The sequence below is a fragment of the Phalaenopsis equestris genome, unplaced genomic scaffold (assembly GCF_001263595.1).
Source record: "Phalaenopsis equestris unplaced genomic scaffold, ASM126359v1 Scaffold000531, whole genome shotgun sequence".
NCBI lineage: Eukaryota > Viridiplantae > Streptophyta > Magnoliopsida > Asparagales > Orchidaceae > Phalaenopsis > Phalaenopsis equestris.
Window position 1 is genome coordinate 1,160,536 of NW_018164971.1, and position 22,776 is coordinate 1,183,311.

Genomic DNA, 22,776 nt, shown 5'->3' on the forward strand with positions numbered 1-22,776 from the left:
AAAAACTTTTTATTTTGATTCTCCAAGACACATTTTTGCTAGTTGTTTAATAGTATTTGTTACTTTATCCTACATAACATTTGTTTCTTCATGAACATCCCACATCCCAAATTCTTGAATTTTACTCATAAAAATAATTTTATTTGTCTTTTAGGTTCTCCTATCTACTTTTACGGTGATAAGTTTCAGTATTATTTATTTTACAACTCTTCATCTTAAAATCTAGAACAAATAAACGATGTTGAATACTTAAATTCTCACTTGGAATGACTTACAAGCTTTACAATCTCGACGATCTCTTATTCTCATTAGAAAATAATCAATTTGTGTTTTATTAGATCTACTTTTATAAGTAATAAGTCGCTCATCTCTTTTTTTGAATAAAGTATTAGTAATAACAAAATCTTACGCTAAAACAAAATCTAAAATAACTCTACCTTTTTCATTAGTTACTCCAAAACCATTAAAATCGTAACCACAACGAGTAATAAAAAAATTCTTCTATCACTCTACCGACATGTCCATTTAAATCTCCTCTAATAAAAATTCTTTCTTCAAGAGGTATCATTTGTATTAAGTCTTTTAAGTCATTCCAAAAAATATCTTTAGACTCTGTATCTAAACCTATTTGAGGAATATAAACACTTATAATATTAAAAATCTTAGTATCAATGATAATCTTAAGGGTTATAATTCTATCTCTAACTCTATTTAACTCTATTAATTTTCTCTAACTCTATTAATTTTTACAACATTATCTTTCAAACTCTTATCTATAATTACAACTACGCCATTTCTAGTGCGACTCTTACCGGAGAACCAAAGTTTAAAACCTAAATTATCAATCTCTCTAGCATTTTTTCCAACCCATTTAGTTTATTGAATACATAAGATATTAATTTTCCTATGAATCATAATATCAACTAATTTCATTAATTTACCATTGAGAGTACCTATATTCCAAGATCTTATCCTAATATTAGTTTCATTAGTTTCATGGACTAACATTTTTATATGCATTCGTCTGTAATGTGGGAACTCTTGCTTATTTAACACTACAACCGAGCGTCGGTGTAGCGACCTGTTCACATTTTTCAATGTATTCAGGCTATACAACATGTCGCTTCCAGGGGACGCTAGCAGCACTTAGACAATAATCACAATGATTCATGTCATGATTTTTTCGAAAAGTTTTATGCTGACGGTCGACTACCTAACGCAAGTATAAACATCCTGATTTGGGACCGACAATAACAGTGTTAATGAAAAATAGTAAGTATAAACATAAAAAATTATTAAATTCAAATAATAACCTAAACAGATCTAGCTATCAATACATCTTTTCTAGAATATTGCATACAAAAATAGGTCTAAGTTATTTAATATCTATGATCCAGTTAGAGAGTGGTGGAGTCAATGCTCATTTCAATTAGAAAAATGAGTATGAAGGTAGCTAAGTAAATATCTGAATGTTTGAATCAGTTCCATGATAAAGATGGGACATGCAACTTGTTAGTTAGAGGAAGTTCCAAAAATGGGTATTTTGTTCTCATCTTTTCATTAAGTGGCTCGATCTGAATATTCATCATCAATGGCTTTAAAGGCCTTGTGCAAATGTGAAGCCACATATCTTCACAAATGTCATGCCATCTAGTTCTAACGATTGAGTGCTAAGTTATTTTGCTCCTCTATTAGAGATACATTTATGTACTGCTTACCATTCCATCATTGAATATTCCCCACAAGCAAGACTTGCAGTGTCTCAATTACGAGCAGCCCTAATGGAGGATCTATGTTGTCTTATAGATAAGACAACCCTAGTCACGTGTATTGGTTGAGTTTGATTAAGCTCTTTGTTAATGTTAATTAAAGCCCGAGACTTAATCTCTTCATAGTGTAGAAGCATGAGAAATAGGACCTTTGGTTCCTGGTGTGAGGGTAGCCCTAGGTGTAGGTTTAGTACTCTAATGTTGGAAAGGCTTACAGGTGGAACTTACAATTGTATATTAGAAAGGATTTATAGTGGGCTTTACAATCTCACTCTATAGGTGAGATGAATTGAAGTGAATGTTCATTATTAATGGTTTTGAAGGCTTTTTGCCAATATAAAGCTAAACATCTAACATAATCCTACATCAGTAAATCTTGAGACACATATGAGTTATCGTGTCATATTCATTATTGTGGCCTTTTAGCAACTACCCTAGAATGATCAAGGTAGGTTCACTTGTGTTGCTTTCCTGGGACATCAACTCAGGTAGGTCAGTTATTTACACACGTGATATTACAAAACATTTGGTATTCATAATGTATTTATATAAATTTGTGAATATTTATCCTCAAGATAAATCAACTCCAACTATGGGGTTCATCAAATTAAAACAAAGTTATTGCACTGTTGTGGCTGGGGAGCCCCCCAACAAAGTATATTCTCACGTTTACTCAAGGTATCTGTGAAACACATACATTTTTTCAAAGTTTGTCTTTATAGAATAAATACTCATTTTTTTGGTACAATCAGAGCTAAAACTGCACATAAATCGATATTCTCATGAACCAAGTTTCGATCCATCAAGTTTGTAACATATTTTTTTACTCTTACTTAACTAGACACATCTGATAAACAAGTCAATATGGAAGAACCACTCCTAAAATGAAATATATGATATGTTGGACCACTGTTAGTGGTAGCCACTCAGGAGATAAACTATCAGTCAGGTTATCTGACAACTCCTACAGGTGTTGTATTTTTTATGGTATCAACTCATCAGAGTCACTACTTTCTAGGATAATCAATGTTAGTTCTATTGAAGTATCACTCATAGGCTCAGCTTGTACCATTAACATCTTTCCTTCATCTGCTAGAAGTTGATGCTCCTCTCTGACGTTTTCATTCTCCCGAGTTACTGTTCATTTCTTCAACTGGTCTTTGTTTAGTGAAAGAGTTCATCCTCTTTAGATAATCAGATGCAAAGAGCTCAAAATCATGGCACTTGAAGTACTTGCTAGTTATGATAGATATGAGTATTGGTGGTCTCTACATTTTCTCTGCTCTAAACTGGTTTCTCCTCCGGTGGGGTTGGCTTAGGTGCTACATTGGGTGTAATCTTGCGAACTGATCTGATAGCTGAACTTTGTTTGAAGTGTCGTATGGACATGATATTGTTGTGTTGTCTCTCCACTTTCAATGTTAGAGTATGGACATTTGATAGTTGTATCACGTTGCCAATGGATGATTTCAATCCCCCTAAACATTAAATTAAGATGCTCTCCTCGAGCTCAACTAGCTCACATTTCGACAGAAATTGTTCAAACTAAGTGGTGTACTTCTCTACTTAGATATCTTGCTGTTGTAAGTGGTAAAGTCTCTAGAATATGCTCTGTTTGTAATGTGTTATTAAGTACTTGTACTATATCTCTCTTTTTATCTTAAATTAGGTGGTATTTTACTTTTTCCTTTCTTCTGTTGGATACGTTTTGGCTTCTCCCACTATAAGGAAATGTTCTTCCTTAATTTAGCAGCAACTAGATTGACCCTTATATTAGGTGAAACATCCTTATACTCAAAGACTCATTCTACTGCCTTGAGTCACTCAATGGACTCGTCCGGATCCACACGATTGTCAAACTTTGATAAATCCACCTTCACTCTAAGATCCTATCGTCTCCTCTGATATTTTATGCGAAATCACTAGGTTGTTGGTATTTCGTTATTCGAAATTTGTTGTGAAAACGAAGACAATGAAATGAAAAAACTGGATCGAGAAAATCGCCAAACAGAAAACATAATGGAACACATAGATTTACGTGGTTCAACAAATTACCTACGTCAATTCGACAATTACAAGATTCTCTCCTCTCTCTCCTCTCTTCTCTCCTCTCTCCTCTCCTCTCTCTCTCTCTACCCGAGAGCCACTCAAAGAAGAACCAAAAAGCAAACGGAGTGGAGGTGCCTTGCGTTCGGTTACAGGAGAGAAATTACAAAACCGTGAAGAAGCTCTTAGCTGCTATAGGTATATATAATTTCAATTTCTCTTCCGCACACAAAGGTGGTGGCGGGACCCTCCTTCACACCAAATAAGGAATTTATCAATTCCTTATTCACCGTCAAAGGCAACTGCTTTATTAGCTAAAGGACGAAGGCGAGAATAGAGAAAGACGACAGGGAATAATGAAAGGAGAAATAATTAAAAGGAGTTAATTAAAAGCCCTTTAATTAACTTCCATAGATGTCGAGATTGCCAAATCAAACTAGTGGACTGGGACACTAACCGCACCATTCATAGGGTGCATCGCCCTTTTTCAAACGTGATATCCTCCACCTCTGCAACTCAAAACTTCCTGTCTTTATGCTAGAAGACAAACTGAAGTTGAACATAACTTCAGTTTTTCAAGAGTAACACAATTTGTCGACATATCAACGTCAACACAAATTTGTACCTTCAAACTCTTTCCTGGGTTACTCATATCTCTGCTTACAACTCCCATTGCATGGGCAATATCCTAGCTCTGCTGAAAATTTTTTTCTCTTATTGTCATCAAACTCAGTCTTTACCTGGTACACACACTTGTTGTGCAATGCTTTCTTTCCTGGTAGAAGTTCTAACAGCTCCCATCTCTTATTTCTTAGCAAGAAATCCTTCTCCTTCTTCATGGCCAACTCCCACTTGTTTGAATTTTCATCTTACAAAGTTTTCTCATGACTATGTGGTTTTCTGCCATCTGTCAACATAATGTTTCAAAGTTGGTGAGTAGCGCTGAAGGGAATGTCTATTCATGACTGACCTGCAAACTGTAGCTGTAGGGATGGACGAATCTGAAGCAGTCTGCGAAACAATAGGAATGGGTGCCCTAGACCCAGTTTCCACCTTACTTCCATCATTGCCCTGCAATGTGACCTTCGATGGATTAACAAACCTTACCTTTCTACTATGGTCATCAATGAATGTGACACAATAACGAGAGCCTCCAAGAGATGCCACTGGAGAAGGTCCTCACACATCTATGTGTGCAAGATCCAGTTTTCTTGTCTTTAGCGTTCTGCTATTTTTTGGGAAACTGACATTCTTCTGCTTCCCAATAATGCAACTTTCACACGTGCTGAGATCTACTAACTTCAGTTCTGGTAGCTTACTTCTGAACTGAAGTTCTTTCATGACCAAGCTTGAGTAAAATTGTAGTCATATATAGTGTGTCAATTTTTATATCTCGAGCCAGTACTAGTGCTCTTTTTGTATCCTTCAGAGAGCTATCTGATAACTTTATTGTATGACCACCCTCATCGAGCTGCCCAATAGAAATGATGTTTTTCTTCAACTCAAGAATGTGTCTGACATTTTGCAAAGTCCATTTGTTTTTGTTAGGGAGTGCAATATCAACAATATCAACGTCTCTCATTCTCATTCCCACCACGTTCAGGGCTTCTCCATCAGCCAGATATACATTCTCAAAGCTACTTACAACATAATTCCGCATCAACTCTAGGTGGGAAGATGTATGAAAGGAAGCTCTTTAATCAAGCATCTAGTCATCAACAAAACTGTGAACTGCTAGCAATAGTGCATCCTGTACTTCTCCAGTTACAATATTAGCGCTGTCATTCTTCTTCTTCTTCGGATTTTGCAGTTTCTTTTTATGTGGTCAGCTTTATCACAATTCCAGCAGGTTGCTTGCTGAACAGACTTTGACTTACTCTTGCCTCTGTGCTTTGATTTTGATTTTCTTTGTTTGAGTTCCTGTCCTGTGTTCTTCCTCTGTAATCAATATTTAGTGTTGAACTCGAACCCGAGGTTTAGCCAAAATCTTTCCTGCTCCTCCTCAACCAAAATCAAATCACGAATATCATCATAATTCAACTTATATTTACATGCATAATTGTTTATTGCCATCCTCATGATTTCCTAGCTATTTGACAATGAAGTCAACAATATCAACGCATGTATCTCAATGTTAAAATCAATTTTAATAGATGACAATTGATTTGTAATGACATTGAAATTATTCAGATGCTGAACGACGAACACACCTTCCGCCATCTTTAAGTTAAATAACTTTTTCTTAAAGTACATTTTGTTATTCACCGATGACTTTTCATACATACCTGATAGAGCTGTCATGAGATATAAAGTAGTCATTTTCTTGATAACGTTGTGGGCAACGAATCTCGACATGATTAAACAAATAACCCCCAGAACCTATCAATCAAACAAATTCCAATCAGCTTCATCTATATTTTCTGGGCACTTTTCCTGTAACAGAAGATGCTGTTTCTTCCCATAAAGGTAGTTCTTTATCTTCATCCTCCAGTAACCAAAATTCATGCCATTAAAATTCTCGATCCCTGATATCATCACTTCGTCTCCGACCATCGTTCTTTTTTAGATTCGAAATCATAGCTCTGATACCAGTTGTTGTGAAAAACGACGGTAATAAAATGAAAAATAGATCGAGAAAAATTGCAAAACAGAAAATACAACGAAACACACATAGTTATGTGGTTTGGCAAATTGCCTACGTCCACAAAGTTGCAGAGGATTTTATTACTCGAGGAATTACGCTGTCATCAATTCGACGATTACAAGATTCTCTCTTCCTCTCTCCCTCCTCTCTCTCCTCTCCTTCTCTCACTCAACTCGAGAGCCACCCAAAGAAAAACCGAAAAGCAAACGGAGAGGAGGTGCCTTGCGTTTGGCTACAGGATAGAAATTACAAAACCATGAAGAAGCTCTTAGCTGTTATAGGTATATATAATTCCAATTTCTCTTCAGTACACAGAGGTGGTGGCGAGACCCTCCCTCACACAATAAAAAAGGAATTTATCAATTCCTTATTCACCGCCAAAGGCAGCTATCTTATTAACTAAAAGACGGAGGCGGGAATAGAGAAAGGCAACAAAGATAAATCAAAGGAGAAATAATTAAAAGGAGTTAGTTAAAAGCCCTTTAATTAACTTCCATATATGTCGAGACTACCAAATCAAAATAGTGGACCGGGCTCCACAATACTTAACAAAATTTTTCGATGGAAGGGATTAACTTTCTCTTCTCTATTAGATGAGTTACCGTTGTTTTTATGTGTGACCTTATTAAGTTGTTTCTTCTTAAAGCCACAAGCCTTTGTTATAGTTAGATGATATCTCACTGCATATCCTCCTTCATAAAATTTTGGATACCTCACCGACAGTTTCTCCTTGGCAACATAGCTTCCTTCCCTCTTGATCATGTTTTTGACGGATGTAGAATTGCAAATCAAGGTTGGTTGGTCGGGGGCTTTAGGTTTTAATGGTAGGTGTCAGATTGAAATTTTATTGAAGGTTGAAATGTTGGATATTGGAAATTTAGATATGGGGCTAAGATTTGTGGTAACAATGTTTGGGTATGGTGGAAATATTTTATTTTATCTTTTTTAATTTGGATCGGGGACAAAAAGGATAGCTTCCTAAAATTTAGTGTTTGTCGGGCATCAATACGAGATGATAGCATTTTAGGGCTTCTAGAAAGTTTTTGGATGTGGATTTGGTGCGGAGCTGGAGGAATAATATGAAATGAAAATATGGGCGATCAACGTTATTGGGAGGGGTTACATGATGTTCGACGACTGACCTTGTTGAAAACTGCCAAGAGAGCTACAAACGGCGTAGTACGGATATTGATGAGGTTCATCACCTATTTTTGCACAATTTACACACTACTGCAAAAGAAAAATGATACAACATTCTTTGCGATAAAAATAAAGAATACAATCTCCAAAATACTCGAAATAAATCTCTACTCTCAATGCAACCATCATAATACATATATGAAAATTATTTAATAGAAAATAACCTAATTAGAAATAGAGAAATTGGAAAAAAATTAGAAAAGAAAGAAATCAGGCTAAAGTTAATAATGGAACAACGTTCCCATGCGAATTAGCCTTTCCATGATCACATGAATCTCGTATGCCCGCATTATCATGGCTACTGCAGACATGCTGCATCCCATGTCAAGTGGTGCTTAGGGAATTTATGTGTAATTGTACATTGTCCAACCACACTAATAAACGCGCTTAGTGGCATTAGAGTACTTATAAGTGGAAACATACTTTAAAGTATTATTCACTACTGTGTGCTCCTTTACTCTTACAAAATCAAAATGCATGGCGGTTTCCCAACATGCTCTGGAGGGCATGATGAGGTTTTGGATGTGTACTTGCAGAACTTAATGCAATTTCCTAAATAATAATTGTGTGGTAATGTACGCGACTTGCGCAGCCGCTGGTGAAGATGTGGGATCGACAATTTCATGAATGCAACATGCATGGATGCATGAAAAAAATGTAATTGTCATCACTCATAGTGTAATCTAAGTTTAGTTTAAGTGTTCTATTAAATGAGTTCAACCTTGTCCTAGCTAACTTAAGTTCATCCAAATAGATTTAAGTTAGGTTGACTGAATTTTGTTTAATTTGATAAGATTTATGTTGAAATTTTTATCATAGGTCGAGATATCTTACAATGCTTTTAAAAATCAATAATATACTATAGTTTGATCCAAAAAGTGAAGTTGAGTTGGCTCTAAAATAGTCTTAAATGTATTATTTTAAGTCTTGTTGATGTACCTATTAAGACTTTAAGTGCCTTGGGTTTTTATAGTGATTTTGTTAAGAAATCTTTTTAATATAGTGTTGAAAACTAAGCGAATGCAAAGTGATTAGAAAAATATTTTTTTTTGCTAATATTTAACAATAAATGCAATATTCAAGATTGTGCTGACTATGTAGGAATCAAACACGAGTCATATAATGAAGCTTTTGGACTGATTAATGGAATATAAGCTTAATAATGACTTCGATTTGAAATAATCAATTTGATTTCATACGAAAGCTAATAAAGAAAAGAATCAATTTGGTTTCAGCATATTACTTTTATTGATTTTAAGATAACATATGATTGAGTATTTGGGGACGTGAATTGATGCAATTTTAAGGCATAAAATATATGTTAAAGGTAGGTTGATATTATTAAAAGTATGTATGGTAGAGTGCTGATTGTGGTAAAAGTAGTTCTGGAGTGACTTGAGATTTTTCAATTACCATAAGCTTATCTGAATAATTGGCACCGAGTCCATTTATTTTTTATTGGTTATTGAGATGCTTATAAAATGATATTCAAAGTGGGGTGATTCGTGTATGATTTTTGCAAGACTATTAACTCGACATACAAAAATCAGTGAGAAAATTAAACAATATCGAACATTTTTAGGAGATAGAGATCATAGAATTAGTAGGATTAAGAGCAAGTGTATAATATTTAATTTTATGGGCATATTATTAATAATTATAATTCAATGATATTAGAAGATAGGGTGATACCTAGGTTTGATATGTTTAAATTTCTATGACCAATCTTAGACACTTCATGATAAATTTTTTAAAATCGAGATTAGATTGATGATATTTTATGAATGCAAATGTTAGGCTAAAAAATCAGTTATACCTAAAGTGTGCTCTAAAAATGATCATGTTAATATGGATCCGTGACAAAATTAGAAAGAATAAATTAAAGGATGATTTTAGTAAAGAAAATCTTGAAGTGACATTTATATCAAGGACTTCACTGAACATAGACATCAGGTGATTTGGATATATACAATGAAGGGTATAAAATGTGTTTGTTAGATGAGTTAATGTCGGCGGGGGAAAGTGTGCGTGTCTTTAAATTTAATATAATATAAATTTGATTTTTAGAAAAAAATAGTATTTTTAATTTTGAAAAAAATGTAATATTTTTATTTTTGAAAAATACGGGACTAAACCGATCTCATATATTGTCTCCAAGAATTCAAAGGGATAGGACTTTTCAAAGATCAGACAAAAACGTGTGAAGTGGGACAAACTCAAATTTGGAATATTTATTTTGGAATCTAATGGAAGAAAAACTAGGGGATATCATGAATCCTGAGGAGAACCTCAATGACTTCCCGAGTTATCCTAAGGTTTGACTTCAATTTTGGTGAGAAGATATTAAATGTTTCATCTTATCGATTTTATTAGTTAGGACTTACATTTGTGTGAGACGATCACACAAACAACCTGGAAGATATGTGGATTTAGGTCGTAACAAATGACAAACCCGAAATCCTAAAACGAGTTAGGGCTTAAATTACACAACATGATTGTGCAAAGGCCTAAGGATGAGTTGGGGATTTATGTCGCATTAGGTGGACAACCTCAGAATCCTATGACTTGTTTAATTCTAAGGAAAGATTCTGTTGTAGATCCTTGTGCTGTTGTTGATTACTGTTGTAGAAGGCTGCCCACAGAGCTGACACCAAGCTCCTCGACGAAGTAGCAATCTTAAAGTCTAAGGGTTAACATGTTTAACTGACAAATTCAAGTTCAATCATTATTGGGCGAGTTATAGTTGATTAAAACTACACCGGTTAGGATCTCACAGTTCCCTCATTCTGGTACCACTATTTTCTTTTGAATTTACTTAGCTTAAACGGTTGTTAAATCCATTTAAACAGGGGGGATCTCATTAGCAATCGTGGGTTACCTCATCCGAGGGACTCCATTATCTCATCTGAGGGACTCCCATAAATTCAAAAAGATGTGTTATGAAATGTTGTTTTTCAAAGAATTTATGGTTACCTTTGAAAGAGTTTAATTTAATTTTTAAAATTATTGATTAATTTTGAAAAAAAGTTGTTTTGATGTCACATGCAAGTTTGTTTTAAGTTTTGCAGATCAAAGTAAACATATGTAGGTAAGAAAGTACTGTAAAGAAAACAAATTTGCATTACAAAATGTAAATGCGTACCTGTCATCTTCTCGCTGCTCCCGCTGAAAGATTAGCTTTTGCAACATACATATAATTTTACAGAGACTTAACAAAATTGTAAGGGTAGATGAAAGTGTAGCTACCAAACCTTAAATCATAGTTTGGTGAGTCCCTAAAAGTTTTAATGGATGATTTTCTGAACGAAGTATAGTAAGTTCAATTATCCTTCCAAATATCCAAACAGTTATAGAAGTGTCTGGGGAACAATCTCTAACAACTTTTAAATCCCTTTTGAAGTATTTCGAGTTCATTTGATCATCCCAAATTTTAGATTTAATCTCAATGAGTTATTACACCTTATGCTCAGTGAACTTAATATTTCAATTATCCCGAGAGTGAGGTACCCAACTAATAAGTTGATATTTTACTTAAGAGTTATGTAAGTTGATGCCCATAGCGCGAGCTTAAGTCATTAAAGATTTTGTACTCACCACTAAAGTTGGGTTTGTAGTGTTTAGATGTGTTAATTATCAATCATATTATCTTTTTTAAACCTCATTAAACAATCTTGGATTAAACTTAGCCCACAACTAAGCCCTTAATAATTTCAATGGGTAAATTTGCAATTATCAAAGTTTTAATTTAAGTGATATGTATTCTTATTAAAATATCATACTATATCCAATTGTGGGCTTAAAAATAAGTGAATTATCATCTTCCTAAACTAAGCCCATCACTTTAAAATTATTTAAGTTTAATTAACTTCTAAATCCTGATAATTTAAGAAATTAAAATTTTTCCTTTATCATGAAATTGTGGCAAATTGGTTTCTACCTTTTAACCATTATGTTTCAAACATCCAAAAGAGTTCATTAAGATCAAAATTACTCGTGTACCCTTTGATTAATTTTAAATTTTGATTAAGACATTAAAATCTAAAATTACCATTTTGCCCCTGGGGCTCTCGACTTCATAATTTATTAAATATAATTCAAATGAATTTGAAATTTTTAGAGTACCCTATTCATAGGTCAACTAAGATATTAGAGGAGAAAATTTGATTTTTAAAAATTTAATTTAATTAATTATTTTAACTTAAAAATAGGATTTTCAATATTAATTTATTTAATTAATCAAAGTAAATTTTTTTGTTAATGAGAAAATTATTAGAGGTTCACCTTGGTCAGAGGACCACTAGGACAAAATTTTATAATTTTTCAAATTATATTTTAATTATTATAATTATTTATTGATTTCAATGATTTAATAAAATAAAAAAAAAGTTTTAATTATAAAAAATACTTTTTATATCTTTATTAAATTTTTCTAAGTTCAGAGATCTCAGAGAATCAAACCTTTCATTTTTGTGATTTTTAATTTATTTATTATAATTATTTTTAATGAAAAATATTGGAAAAAAAAAATATTAGAAAAAAATGCTTTTTTAGCCTTAAAAATTTATATCTAACTTACAAAAATTAGGAAAAATATTCAAATGAGTCCCAAGTTATCAGAAAATAATTAGGAACATTTTGAAGCATTTTTGTATTTTTTAAATTTTAATTATTTTTAATTATGTTTAGTCCCAAAAATAGATTTAAAAATAAAGTATTTACTTAAAAATAATTTTTATTTTTCCTTAGTGCTCCTGATCACAAGGAACTCAGAAAATCACTTTTCATAATTATCCTAATTATATTTAATTTATTATATTTATTTTAATGCCAAAATGCCATTTTACTTGAAAAATCAATTTTAATGATAAAAATTAATCAAATAAATTTCTAATTTTTATAGTGAGGTAAAATAAGTGTTATTTATAGTGTGGAATTGATTTTGCTAATTTTTGAAATATATTAATTTTATTTTAATTTTTATGAATTTTTAGGGTTTAATTAACTATTGTGGTTTATACAAATACTAAAATTTAATTTATAATTTTCCAGAAGTCCTATGACCATAAGGAACCAATCAAAACAAGTCCCATAATTATTTGATTTATATTTTAATTTATATAATTATTTTAAGCAAAATAACCATCCAAACTTAGAAATTAGGGATACATGTGTAGAGATTATTTCTGACTTTGGAAAAATAGCAAAATTCCTCTACTGTCATGGGGAACACACCCCTAAAATCAGAAGCCATGATGATTATTATACACTTAATTAAAATTAAAACATTGCAGATGTTATTTAATTAATTAAAAATCAAAGACACCAAATAATTTTTATTTTTGTTCCGCACTAATCTCATTTGTTCACTGAGCAACATGATATTTTTATTTTATTTTTGTAATTTTTTTACACAGTTATGAATTTTCTAAGATCTGAAATTAATTTAAATATAAAATCCATGTCATCTGTCGCGTCAAGCTACGACGCTCCAAAGCTCCGCGTGGCCCGTGTTATCGCTCCGTCCGCTCGTCCGACTTCCCCTCCGCCGTTGGATTGATACACGCGCGAATGAACGACTTCTGTTCATCATCCCCGATGGCCAGAACCCGTGAACCACACGACTTCAAACGCTTCGATCTCGCTCGATACTCAACCAAATCACTTCGGGTTTGTTCCTAGTCCTTTATCTACTCAAGACAAATACATCTATACGGCTACATGCGTATAAAATACAAGTTCTCTTCACAAAGGCCCAAACCGAGCAAAAAATTAGGATTGAGAGTTTATACCTTTTCCTAAGAGGTGAGGCCTCGATTGGGTGCTTGTGGAAGTTTTAAAGGAGTCCAACGAACCTCCTGGAAGTGTCACGTTCCTCTGGTGAATGCTCCAAGTACGAGTTCAGTGGAATGGGGGTGCGACCTTGATCAAACAGTGGGTTAGGGCGCTCAACAAAGAGGAATTTAAGTGGGAATCTTCCTCTCTTGCTTTGGGGAAGCTCAAGAGTAGTTTAATTTGGAGTTTGAGGGTTTTTGGAAAATGTCCGAAATCTGCCCTGGTTTTTAGCTTAAAAATTAAGCTCAGGCAGTGGTGGAGGTGGCTGGGAAATGGTTGGGTTAAGCTTAGGAAAGCTTGAAGAGGCTTTGGAAGGATTTTGGCAGAGTCTCTCGAAGGATTTTAGCACACTTGGGAGTTGGCTGAAAATGGGGCTTCTCATAGCCATGGCCAAGGGGAGGGCCTCAGGCTTTGATTGGTTGGTGCAAGAAGGCTGAGCGGCGCAAGTGTCCAATGGGGAAGTGTCACAGTGGATGGGCTCAATTTTGGGTTTAAAGGGGCGAAGGTCCTCTCAGATTTGAGCTTTCCGGCGAATAGGGTGGCTGGCCAAAGGTGAGGTGGTGGCTAAGTGGTTCAAGGGAGCCAGAGGAAGCCTTAATTGTGATTAGTTGGGTGGCTAGATGGCTGATGGCAAAGATATATTTGGTTTTGCCAATTTTGGAAGGAGATCCCCTAATTTAGGGGACCCTTGGTCCATGGCTCAACTAGGTTGGGCTAAGTGAATCTATGCTAGTTCTTAGGGTCCAAATGCTGGCTGTGGTGGACTTGAGTTGGTCAATTTGGCTAGGTTTGGTTACATGCATCGCTTGGGTTCAAAATCATGTCATGAGCTTGGGTTTGGCTAGAATTTGAATTTGGTTCAATTAATTGATCAATTTGACTTGGATAATTGTCATGAGGAGTTTGGAAAAGGAATTGAGTGATTTTGAATTGATTTGGGGATTCAATTTGATGGAATTTGGTTGCATTTGGGTTAGACTTGGGTTTGGACTTGGCTAGGGTTTGGATATGGTTCAATTGATGGTTCAATTTGATCTAAAAGATTTTTATGATGATTTTTAGGTATCAATTGGGTGGAAATTTTGGAGTTAGGAGGTTCAATTTGATGTGATTTGGGCTTTAGTGCAAATTTGGGGATTTTGGCTCAAGTTGGATTTGGGCGAGCTTTGAATTCTAATTTTGGTCAATTGATTGTTCAAACTGATTTGGGGAAGTGTTATGAAGAATTTAGAGTGCAAATTTTGGGAAATTGATTTGATCATGGGGTTCAATTCGGGGACTTTGCGGGGAATTTGAGTGTATGGCTAAAATTGGGGCTTTTGGATTAAGATTGAAATTGGACTTGAAAATAGGTTCAATTGGGTTTGGATTTGATTTTCAATTGAGATTGGGGATGATGAATTTGAGTTTAGAATTGAAATTGGGGGAGATTGCAATTAATTTAGTGGAGATTGGGAGTGAATTGGGGAATTTGGGTATTTAAGGGAAATTTGGGGATTTTGCTCAAAATGGGTCAGTTTGGTCAAATTAGGTTTAATGAAGTGGTTCAAATTGATTTTAGGGATATTTGGAGTGATTTTGGAGATTTTTGAGAATTTTTGGAATTTTTAAAATTTTTGAGACGATGGCGACAACAACAACAACAAAGCCTTAATCCCACTACGTGTGGTCGGCTACATGAATCCTTTTTCTCCATTGCGTCCTCTTTAGTGTCATATTTTCATTTAATTTAGTAAATTAATATCATTTTTTATACAATAAGCCCAAGTTTTTCTAGGTCTACCTCTGTCTTTCTTAACACAAGTCGAATCTAAAACATCTACTCTCTTAATCGGATTATCAGATGGTCGACGTTTAATGTGACCAAACCATCTAAGACGAATTTCTCTAATTTTGTTCGTCATAGGAGTTACACCAACCCTATCACAGATATATTCATTTCGCATTTTGTCTCTTAGTGTAAAGCCACTCATCCACCTAATCATTCTCCTCTCGACAACACTTAACTTATTATTCTTCTCTTTTAAAGGCCAACATTCATTCAACGCCATAGAGACATGAATGTCATTTTGGGGATTTTGGGGTTATCTTGTGAATTTTGAAAAAATTGAGGTATTTGGTCAATTTGAGTGGTTTGGAAGGGTTTGAAATGATTTTTGAAGAGATTTGGAGAATTTGGCTAATTTTGGGAAATTTTGGGAAATTTTGGGTTTAGGGGCAATCTGGCAGAATTAGGATTGATTGAGGATGGTAATCATGAGGGCACCCTATTTGAGTCATAGGACTAAAGGAACTCCCATTTTGGATCCTTCGAGTCCTGGTCTTAGCCAAACCCTAGCCCAGGGCTAATGGTTTAGGGGACCATCCACATGAGTTTCCAATAGAGTAGGGTATCAAGCTAGGCATGCTTAGGTTAGGGTTTAGGTTGTGAGTGCAAGAGTAAGTGTGTGTGTGCAAGACTGACCCAGACCACACCACCCCTGGTTAACCCTATGGTCAAACAGTCCTATGAGAACTCCTCTCGAGCTCTCCCATATTGGTCCCATCTACTAAGTGCTAGAGGTTAGAACTAACTTGTGGAACTTAAAGATGAACAAAGAATCATTTAGAATTTTTATTGTTGAGGGTACCATCACTAGTCCTTTAGGTATAGTCAACAGGAAAGTCCTATGGCTAGATCCTAGGCTCCTAAAGAAGAAACTAGATCTCAATCAAAAGTGAGGTCAACAGTTGATGAAATTACTATCCGAGGATTTGGGAGAAAAGGGAATAGATCTATAATTAAATGGATAAAAGTTATTTATGATGGATAGGCTTAAGAGCAAATACCACTTACCATGGATGAATGGAAAAATAATGATTTATAACAAAAACTCCAAATATTTGAGATGTGGATGATGATGTGATGGAAACTGGATAGGTGCTACGTGCATATTTAAAGATTGATAAAAGATACACCAGTGATATGAGTTCATCATATTAATGTTGAAGAATTATGAAAAAATTTGGACAAACTAATGATAACATGCTCCAAAATAGGTTTGACGCCTCATGTAGCAATTAATATGAACCAATGGAGAATGCATTCCTAAAGCAGACCCACATATTATGGCCAACGATGGTGGTGATGGAAGCTTATATTTTCCCAGTAAAGTCCATTTTGTTCATAATTATCCCAAAAGTATGGAAACTAGAAATGAATTAAGGAAGCATTCATTGTTTATATGAGTTGTGTCATAGGTATATTTTAATGTTTCAAAGAGAGAAATAAAGGGAAGGAGTTCTATCTGGCACATACCTGGAAATATCTAATTTCAATCCTGCTCAGCTCGCTGATGCTTAAGATATTTCCAGATACATTTTGATGTTTTAAAAAGAAAACAAGGGAACAAATTGTATCTGGCAAATAACTGGAAATATCTCGTGTCAATCCTACTCAACTCACTGATGCTTTAAAGAAAAATTCATAGATTGTGGTTAATAGGTTTTTATTTTATTTTATTATTATTATTATTATTATTATTGTTTTCCAATTAGCAGCCAGATTCTTTGTTTTTTCCCTAATAGCACTTCACGGATTGTTCTTTGTTTAAATTTCTAATAGCACTGTATTTTTTCTGCTTATTGAAAACACAAAACATTGCTGTTAGGATGACATAAGAAGAGAAGCTCAAACAATGAGTTTGATAGACCACCCTAATTTGATCAAGGCATTTTGCTCATTTGTTGTCGAACACTCCCTCTGGGTTGTTATGCCATTCATGGCTCAGGGTTCATGTTTGCATCTGATGAAGGCTGCCTATCCTGATGGGTTCGAAGAACCTGTTATTGGGTCCATTCTTAAGGAAACTCTCAAGGCTTTAGAATATCTTCATAATCATGGGCACATTCATCGTGATGTCAAGGTTAGTTTATTTATCGTTGAATATTGCTGACATTTTATAATTTTCAGTGCTTCTTATTCATGAAGACTTCCCATTACAGGCTGGGAATATCCTTCTTGATAATTCTGGTGCTGTGAAACTTGCTGATTTTGGTGTGACTGCTTGCATGTTTGACAAGGGTGATAGGCAATCTTCACGGAATACTTTTGTAGGCACACCATGCTGGTAAGGTCTACAATTTTTTTTGTCTTTATATAATTTTTGATCGAAACTCTCAAGTAATCATGCCCAATTTCATTAAAATTTCTTTTGTTAGGATGGCACCAGAGGTTCTGCAACCTGGTAGTGGGTATAATTTCAAGTAAGCATTTACCATAATTACAACTGAGATCCTTCTTGCGAAGTTTAGCTCCTATCAGGAAACCTTCTCTTATGAGAATTGCTCAAACTTTTTCTTTAAGACATTTTTAAATTATTTCTATTGCCCAATCTAGGTGATAGGAACTCGTCCAGGTCCATACTTACAAAATAATAGCAAAAAATGATGTTTAAACTTTTATTGGTCAGTTGTTCCTTGAATTGTTGTGCTTAAACTGATTCCACCATAATGTTCTGTCTCTAACTTTCAAACATTGCTCATCCAGGTAACAGGAGTATAGTGTCAGTGTGCATTACCACAAGTGAATATTAACTTCTTTTTTAGTTAATTTGGTAGCAATTAGTATACTTTATCCTTAAAGGATAAATATGTAGGTGATGTTATCTGCTACTTTATCTTCATGTAGATTAATTTTACATGCCTGTGCTACACTTAATATTTGGGGCGCATATACTATCCTTATAATGATACTGATTTGATTTCCTATAATTCTCTGTTAAAAGGAAGACTATTCACCATTTTACTATGTTTTTTAGGCGATTTGGCTTCTTCTCTTTATGATTAAACTTTTATTGCCATCTTGCATGTGGTGTGGTCCACTATGTTGGTTGGAAGCATTTTTCTGTTTGAAAGGTGCACTGAAGCTTGTATTTTTTTCTTTTAATTAGAGCTGACATCTGGTCATTTGGAATCACTGCACTTGAGTTGGCACATGGTCATGCTCCTTTCTCCAAGTACCCTCCAATGAAGGTATTGTATAACATTTTATTTATTTTTTTTAATTGTACTTGTGAAAAAATATGATTCTTGAAATATGGATTTTGCTTGGTAAGGTTAAAGAAATTATGTGATACGAAATAATTAAGCATTATGCATAGTTTGCAAGGTGCACTAAATGCTCTAATAACTGATCTCTTCAAACAATAATGTGATCTCATTCAAATGCATAACACTTCATATTAGTATGTATTGAAAATTAGCAAAATTTAAAATCCAAAAACTTAATACAGCATATATAAAAGTCCCATATTAGAAAATAACCTAATTAGAAATAAAAAAATAGGAATAAAGAATAAAAAAAATAAAGAAATAGGAAATAAGCCAATAAGGAAAAACAATGTAGTTGAATTACAAACGCAGATATCTGGAGCCAAAATCTTTTCCTGAGATCATGAGTGTTATCGCGATCCTGCACATATGCGAGATCTTGCCATCCCGTGTGACATGAAATGCGAAAAGATGCTCCTGCATCATTCTCTCAGGCTAGGAGAAACTGCTTTTCTAAAAACACTTAGATCCCACTTTTGGTTCTTCTTTCTCACAAAATACATGCGATTTTTTTCAAAGCTACGGTCTACTCTTGCATGACCATTTGTCAGTGGGTGCATTGCTGAATTGAACTGGAACTCATCACTCGGCTTATTCTATCTAGGTTTTAAAAGATATTTTAGAAGTGATGATATGTTGGATCTTCTCTTGCAATGTCGATTTAGAAAGTAGACAATATGTCTAAAAATCCTGATATGTAGCAGCTGCTCTGTGTTTGGTATTGGTTCCTTGAACTCACTGTCTTTTTGGACAACTAATATTAGTTTTTTAGGGGCTTCTCTCAAGTCTTGCAAAAAGATAGTTTGTGGCACAACATACTCAAAATCTATATGAATGCTTAGTACCTTAGATTTATCATCTTTTAGGAAAACCAATATTGGTCTTGCTAGAGTCATGAGCTTAGCTTAAATTACTAGTTTCTCGCCCTCATATGTTGGAAGTTGAGACATTATGATGTCTCTCCTCTGTCATTGTCATTTTTTCAACTACTCTCTACTTAGTCGAAGAGATCATACTCTTATTTGAGCAATCTGATACATTATACACAAAATCGTTGCACTTGAAGCACTTTTTGGTTGGGACGGATTTGGAAGTGGTGATTGTCTCCATCTGATCTCCATTCTAAACCAACTCTTTCTTGGGCTGAGTTGGTTTGGACGCTCCACTTGGTGTACTCCTACTATTTGATCTTGGGTTTGAACATGGTTTATAAGGTGTGGCGGTCACCTGATGACGTTAGTGTTTCTTCACTTTCAAAATTAGGGTCTATACATCGAGTAAGGACTAATACAGTTGCAGCTATACTACATTCTCAATAGAAGACCTTAGTCTTTCAAGATACCTCACTATTGTGTGCTCCTCAGGCTTCACCAACTCACATATCAACATAAGTTGATCAAATTCAGCTGTGTAGTCTTCCACAGAAGAATCTCTCTGGTGTAGGTGGAGTTTTATGAATATTTCATGCCAGTAATGTGGTGGAAGATATTTGCATTGCATTTCCCATGGCACCTTATACAATGTGACGATTTTACTCTTCCCTCCCCACTATTGAAGACACTTTTAAATTTTTCTACCACAAAAAATGCACTCTTCCTTAAGTTAATGGCTGCTAACTTTACTCTTGTGCTCAGTGGAACATCCTTAAACCCAAAGATTCATTCTATTGCTTAAAGCCACTCGATGAATTCATCCGGAAACACGTGACTATCAAAATATGGCAATTTAATTCTCATTCCAAAAATTTGGACTCTCCTTTGATATTAAATGCCAAGTTGACATGGCATTGACTTTCGTCGCTAAAATTCTTTTGGTGGAAAGGATTCAGTTTCCCTCTTGATCTGATGGGTCAAAGTTGTGATTATAGGTGATCTCACTGGATTGTCTCCCCTCAAAGGCTGCAATCCTCTGTTATAGTTAGAGGATTTCTTGTTGCATATTCTCTATAGCAAGTTTCTGGACATTTAGCTCAGGGCTTCTCGTTGGCGGCATGACATCCTTTCCTATCAATTATGCTTTCGGCTGATGTAGATTTGCAAATAAAGGTTGGGTGTTGGGGTAAAATTTTCGTGGAGGTGAAAATGTTGAATTTTGAAAATTTTTTGTTTAGGTTGAGAATTTATGGAAGAGATGGTTAAGATATTGAGTTGGTCGATGATTTAGATAACATAGACTTTTGGGTAGATGTAGGAATGGTGAATCCCTAAAAATTTAAGGTTTGTTGGGCTTTAATTTTTGATATACCGTTATTAAGCTCCTAGAAGATATTTTAGATGTGGATTTCAAGTAAAGGTGGTTGTGGATTAACTATAGAAGGCTAATATGTGTGGGTCAACTATGTTTGGACGGGTTTGTCAGGATAAATTTATTGTTGGACAGGAGGTTTGATGTCATCGGCTGCTATTCTGGCTGAAAGTAGCAAGTTGGATGGAGAAATTGAGAGATACATGCCTTAAGCAAGATATAGATACATCACTAGCAAAAGGAAGATGATACAAAATTCAGAAGAAAAATCATTCTGAAGAGTAATAGTCAGAGAAAAAACTCTCAAATTTATAAAATCAGTAAAAGTGTCATGTAGTTTGGACCTCTAGGTGTGAGCCTCGGAGATCTTACTCAAGAAATTGATGTTGTCGTTTCCCTCTTCAATAATAATATCATAACCTTCTAGCATCCAAGGCTCAACAATATGCTTGTGGGAAAGGATGTCTTGAATCTGAACTTTGGTAGAGTCCGAATGCTGCAGTTGTTCTCCAACAGCAACCACATTCTCCAATTCATGATGATGATACTTATGCTGGCTAGGAGTGAGGGAAGTAAAACTACAGCAATATTTGCCTTTGCCGAACTTAGATGGTTTGCTGGTTAAGGATGAACACCAGAGAGTAGATGAGATAGCCTGGGCAGCTGGAATGAGGAAAAACAGCAGCGTGGAATCAGCCATTTGCTGTTTCAAGGAAGGAAGTGGGTTGGACTACGGGAAGAACAGCTGAAAGTGCTGTTCTGGGTGGTGGCAGCATGGAAACGGCGGCTGGAATGAGGGGAATAGGTTGCTGGGTGGTTGATCTGCAGGAAGAATGCAACCAGGCTGCCGTCTTGGGCGACTGCAGCGAGGAAAAGGGAAGTATCTATGAGAAAGAGAGAGAGAGAGAGAGAGAGAGAGGGGGGGGGGTGTCGCTAGCCATTCAATAAGATTTATTGCCGGAGCACCTTCTAGCTTTTGTATATTGGAAATCAGTATGCCAATGCTTGCCCGACAGAAAACCAGAAAAACTCCCTTCCAAACCCTATTACAATACATATATAGGAAATAACTTAAAAGGAATGAAGGATAATAGGAAAGAAAATATGAAAAAGGAAAATGAGACTATTTCGACACGTCTTCTGTCTCCCGCAATTAGGGGTAGTTGCGGTTCTCGTCCAATGCAGGAGTGCTCTTGTGTCAGCCTCCTTGGGTTGAGAGAGCTCTGACATTATCCGTTGAAACTTTGATCTCATAGGGTGCCATTTGGCCAACCACGTTGAATGTGACAGAGCTGTTGTGATCTCCCGGGACTGAATGCTCTCAACTGCAGCCTGAGAACACCTTGATCACATTGGCGACTGCACTGTCCCCCAAAACACCTCAGGAGTTTCCTCTACTTGCTACCATACATCCATATCGGTACAATTTTATGTAAGTACACAACTGATTTTAACTGGGACTTTAGGTTATGTTTATTCTGTTGAACCCTCCCAAAGTAACTTAGGATGGGCTCAATCTTATATGAAGTGATGGAAACCTAAACCTCCCCGACCTGTGGTGACCATGGCAGTACGGAATCAATTATGATGTCCTCAAATGCTCTATGTAGTGATTATTCCTATGTCTGGAATCGGGGCTCCCGTCCTATCATGGTCACCAAAACTAATCCCGCCTTCGCTTTTCCTTTGGCAAGAGCACTTGTAATCTCAGACTTCGCCGAAGGTATGATAACGATACACTTTTCATCATTGGCGAATGGTGCTTTTGTACTGTCTAGAAATTAAACTGTCACGGTTTTCCTAATAACATGTGGCAGACGTCCATAGGCACTACGTCGCACTAAACCTGATTCTGCTACTTATTCTAAATCAAAAACTCCACGAGGCACTTATTGTTAATGCCGTCTGTTCTTCCTTAACCATGTCTGGGAGTATGGTTGTGAGTGTTTT

General features: G+C 35.2%; 1 protein-coding gene across 3 annotated transcripts in view; it reads left to right on the forward strand.

Moving 5' to 3' along the window:
- The window catches only part of LOC110028777 (serine/threonine-protein kinase BLUS1-like), a 92,607-nt gene that overhangs the window by 12,295 nt on the left and 57,536 nt on the right, over window positions 1-22,776 (forward strand). For all 3 annotated transcript variants that reach the window (XM_020730763.1, XM_020730764.1, XM_020730765.1), the window contains exons 2-5: window positions 17,142-17,396; window positions 17,476-17,600; window positions 17,692-17,736; window positions 18,423-18,504. In XM_020730763.1, the coding sequence (XP_020586422.1) occupies window positions 17,142-17,396; window positions 17,476-17,600; window positions 17,692-17,736; window positions 18,423-18,504 (507 nt within the window). The remainder of the gene's footprint in view (window positions 1-17,141; window positions 17,397-17,475; window positions 17,601-17,691; window positions 17,737-18,422; window positions 18,505-22,776) is intronic.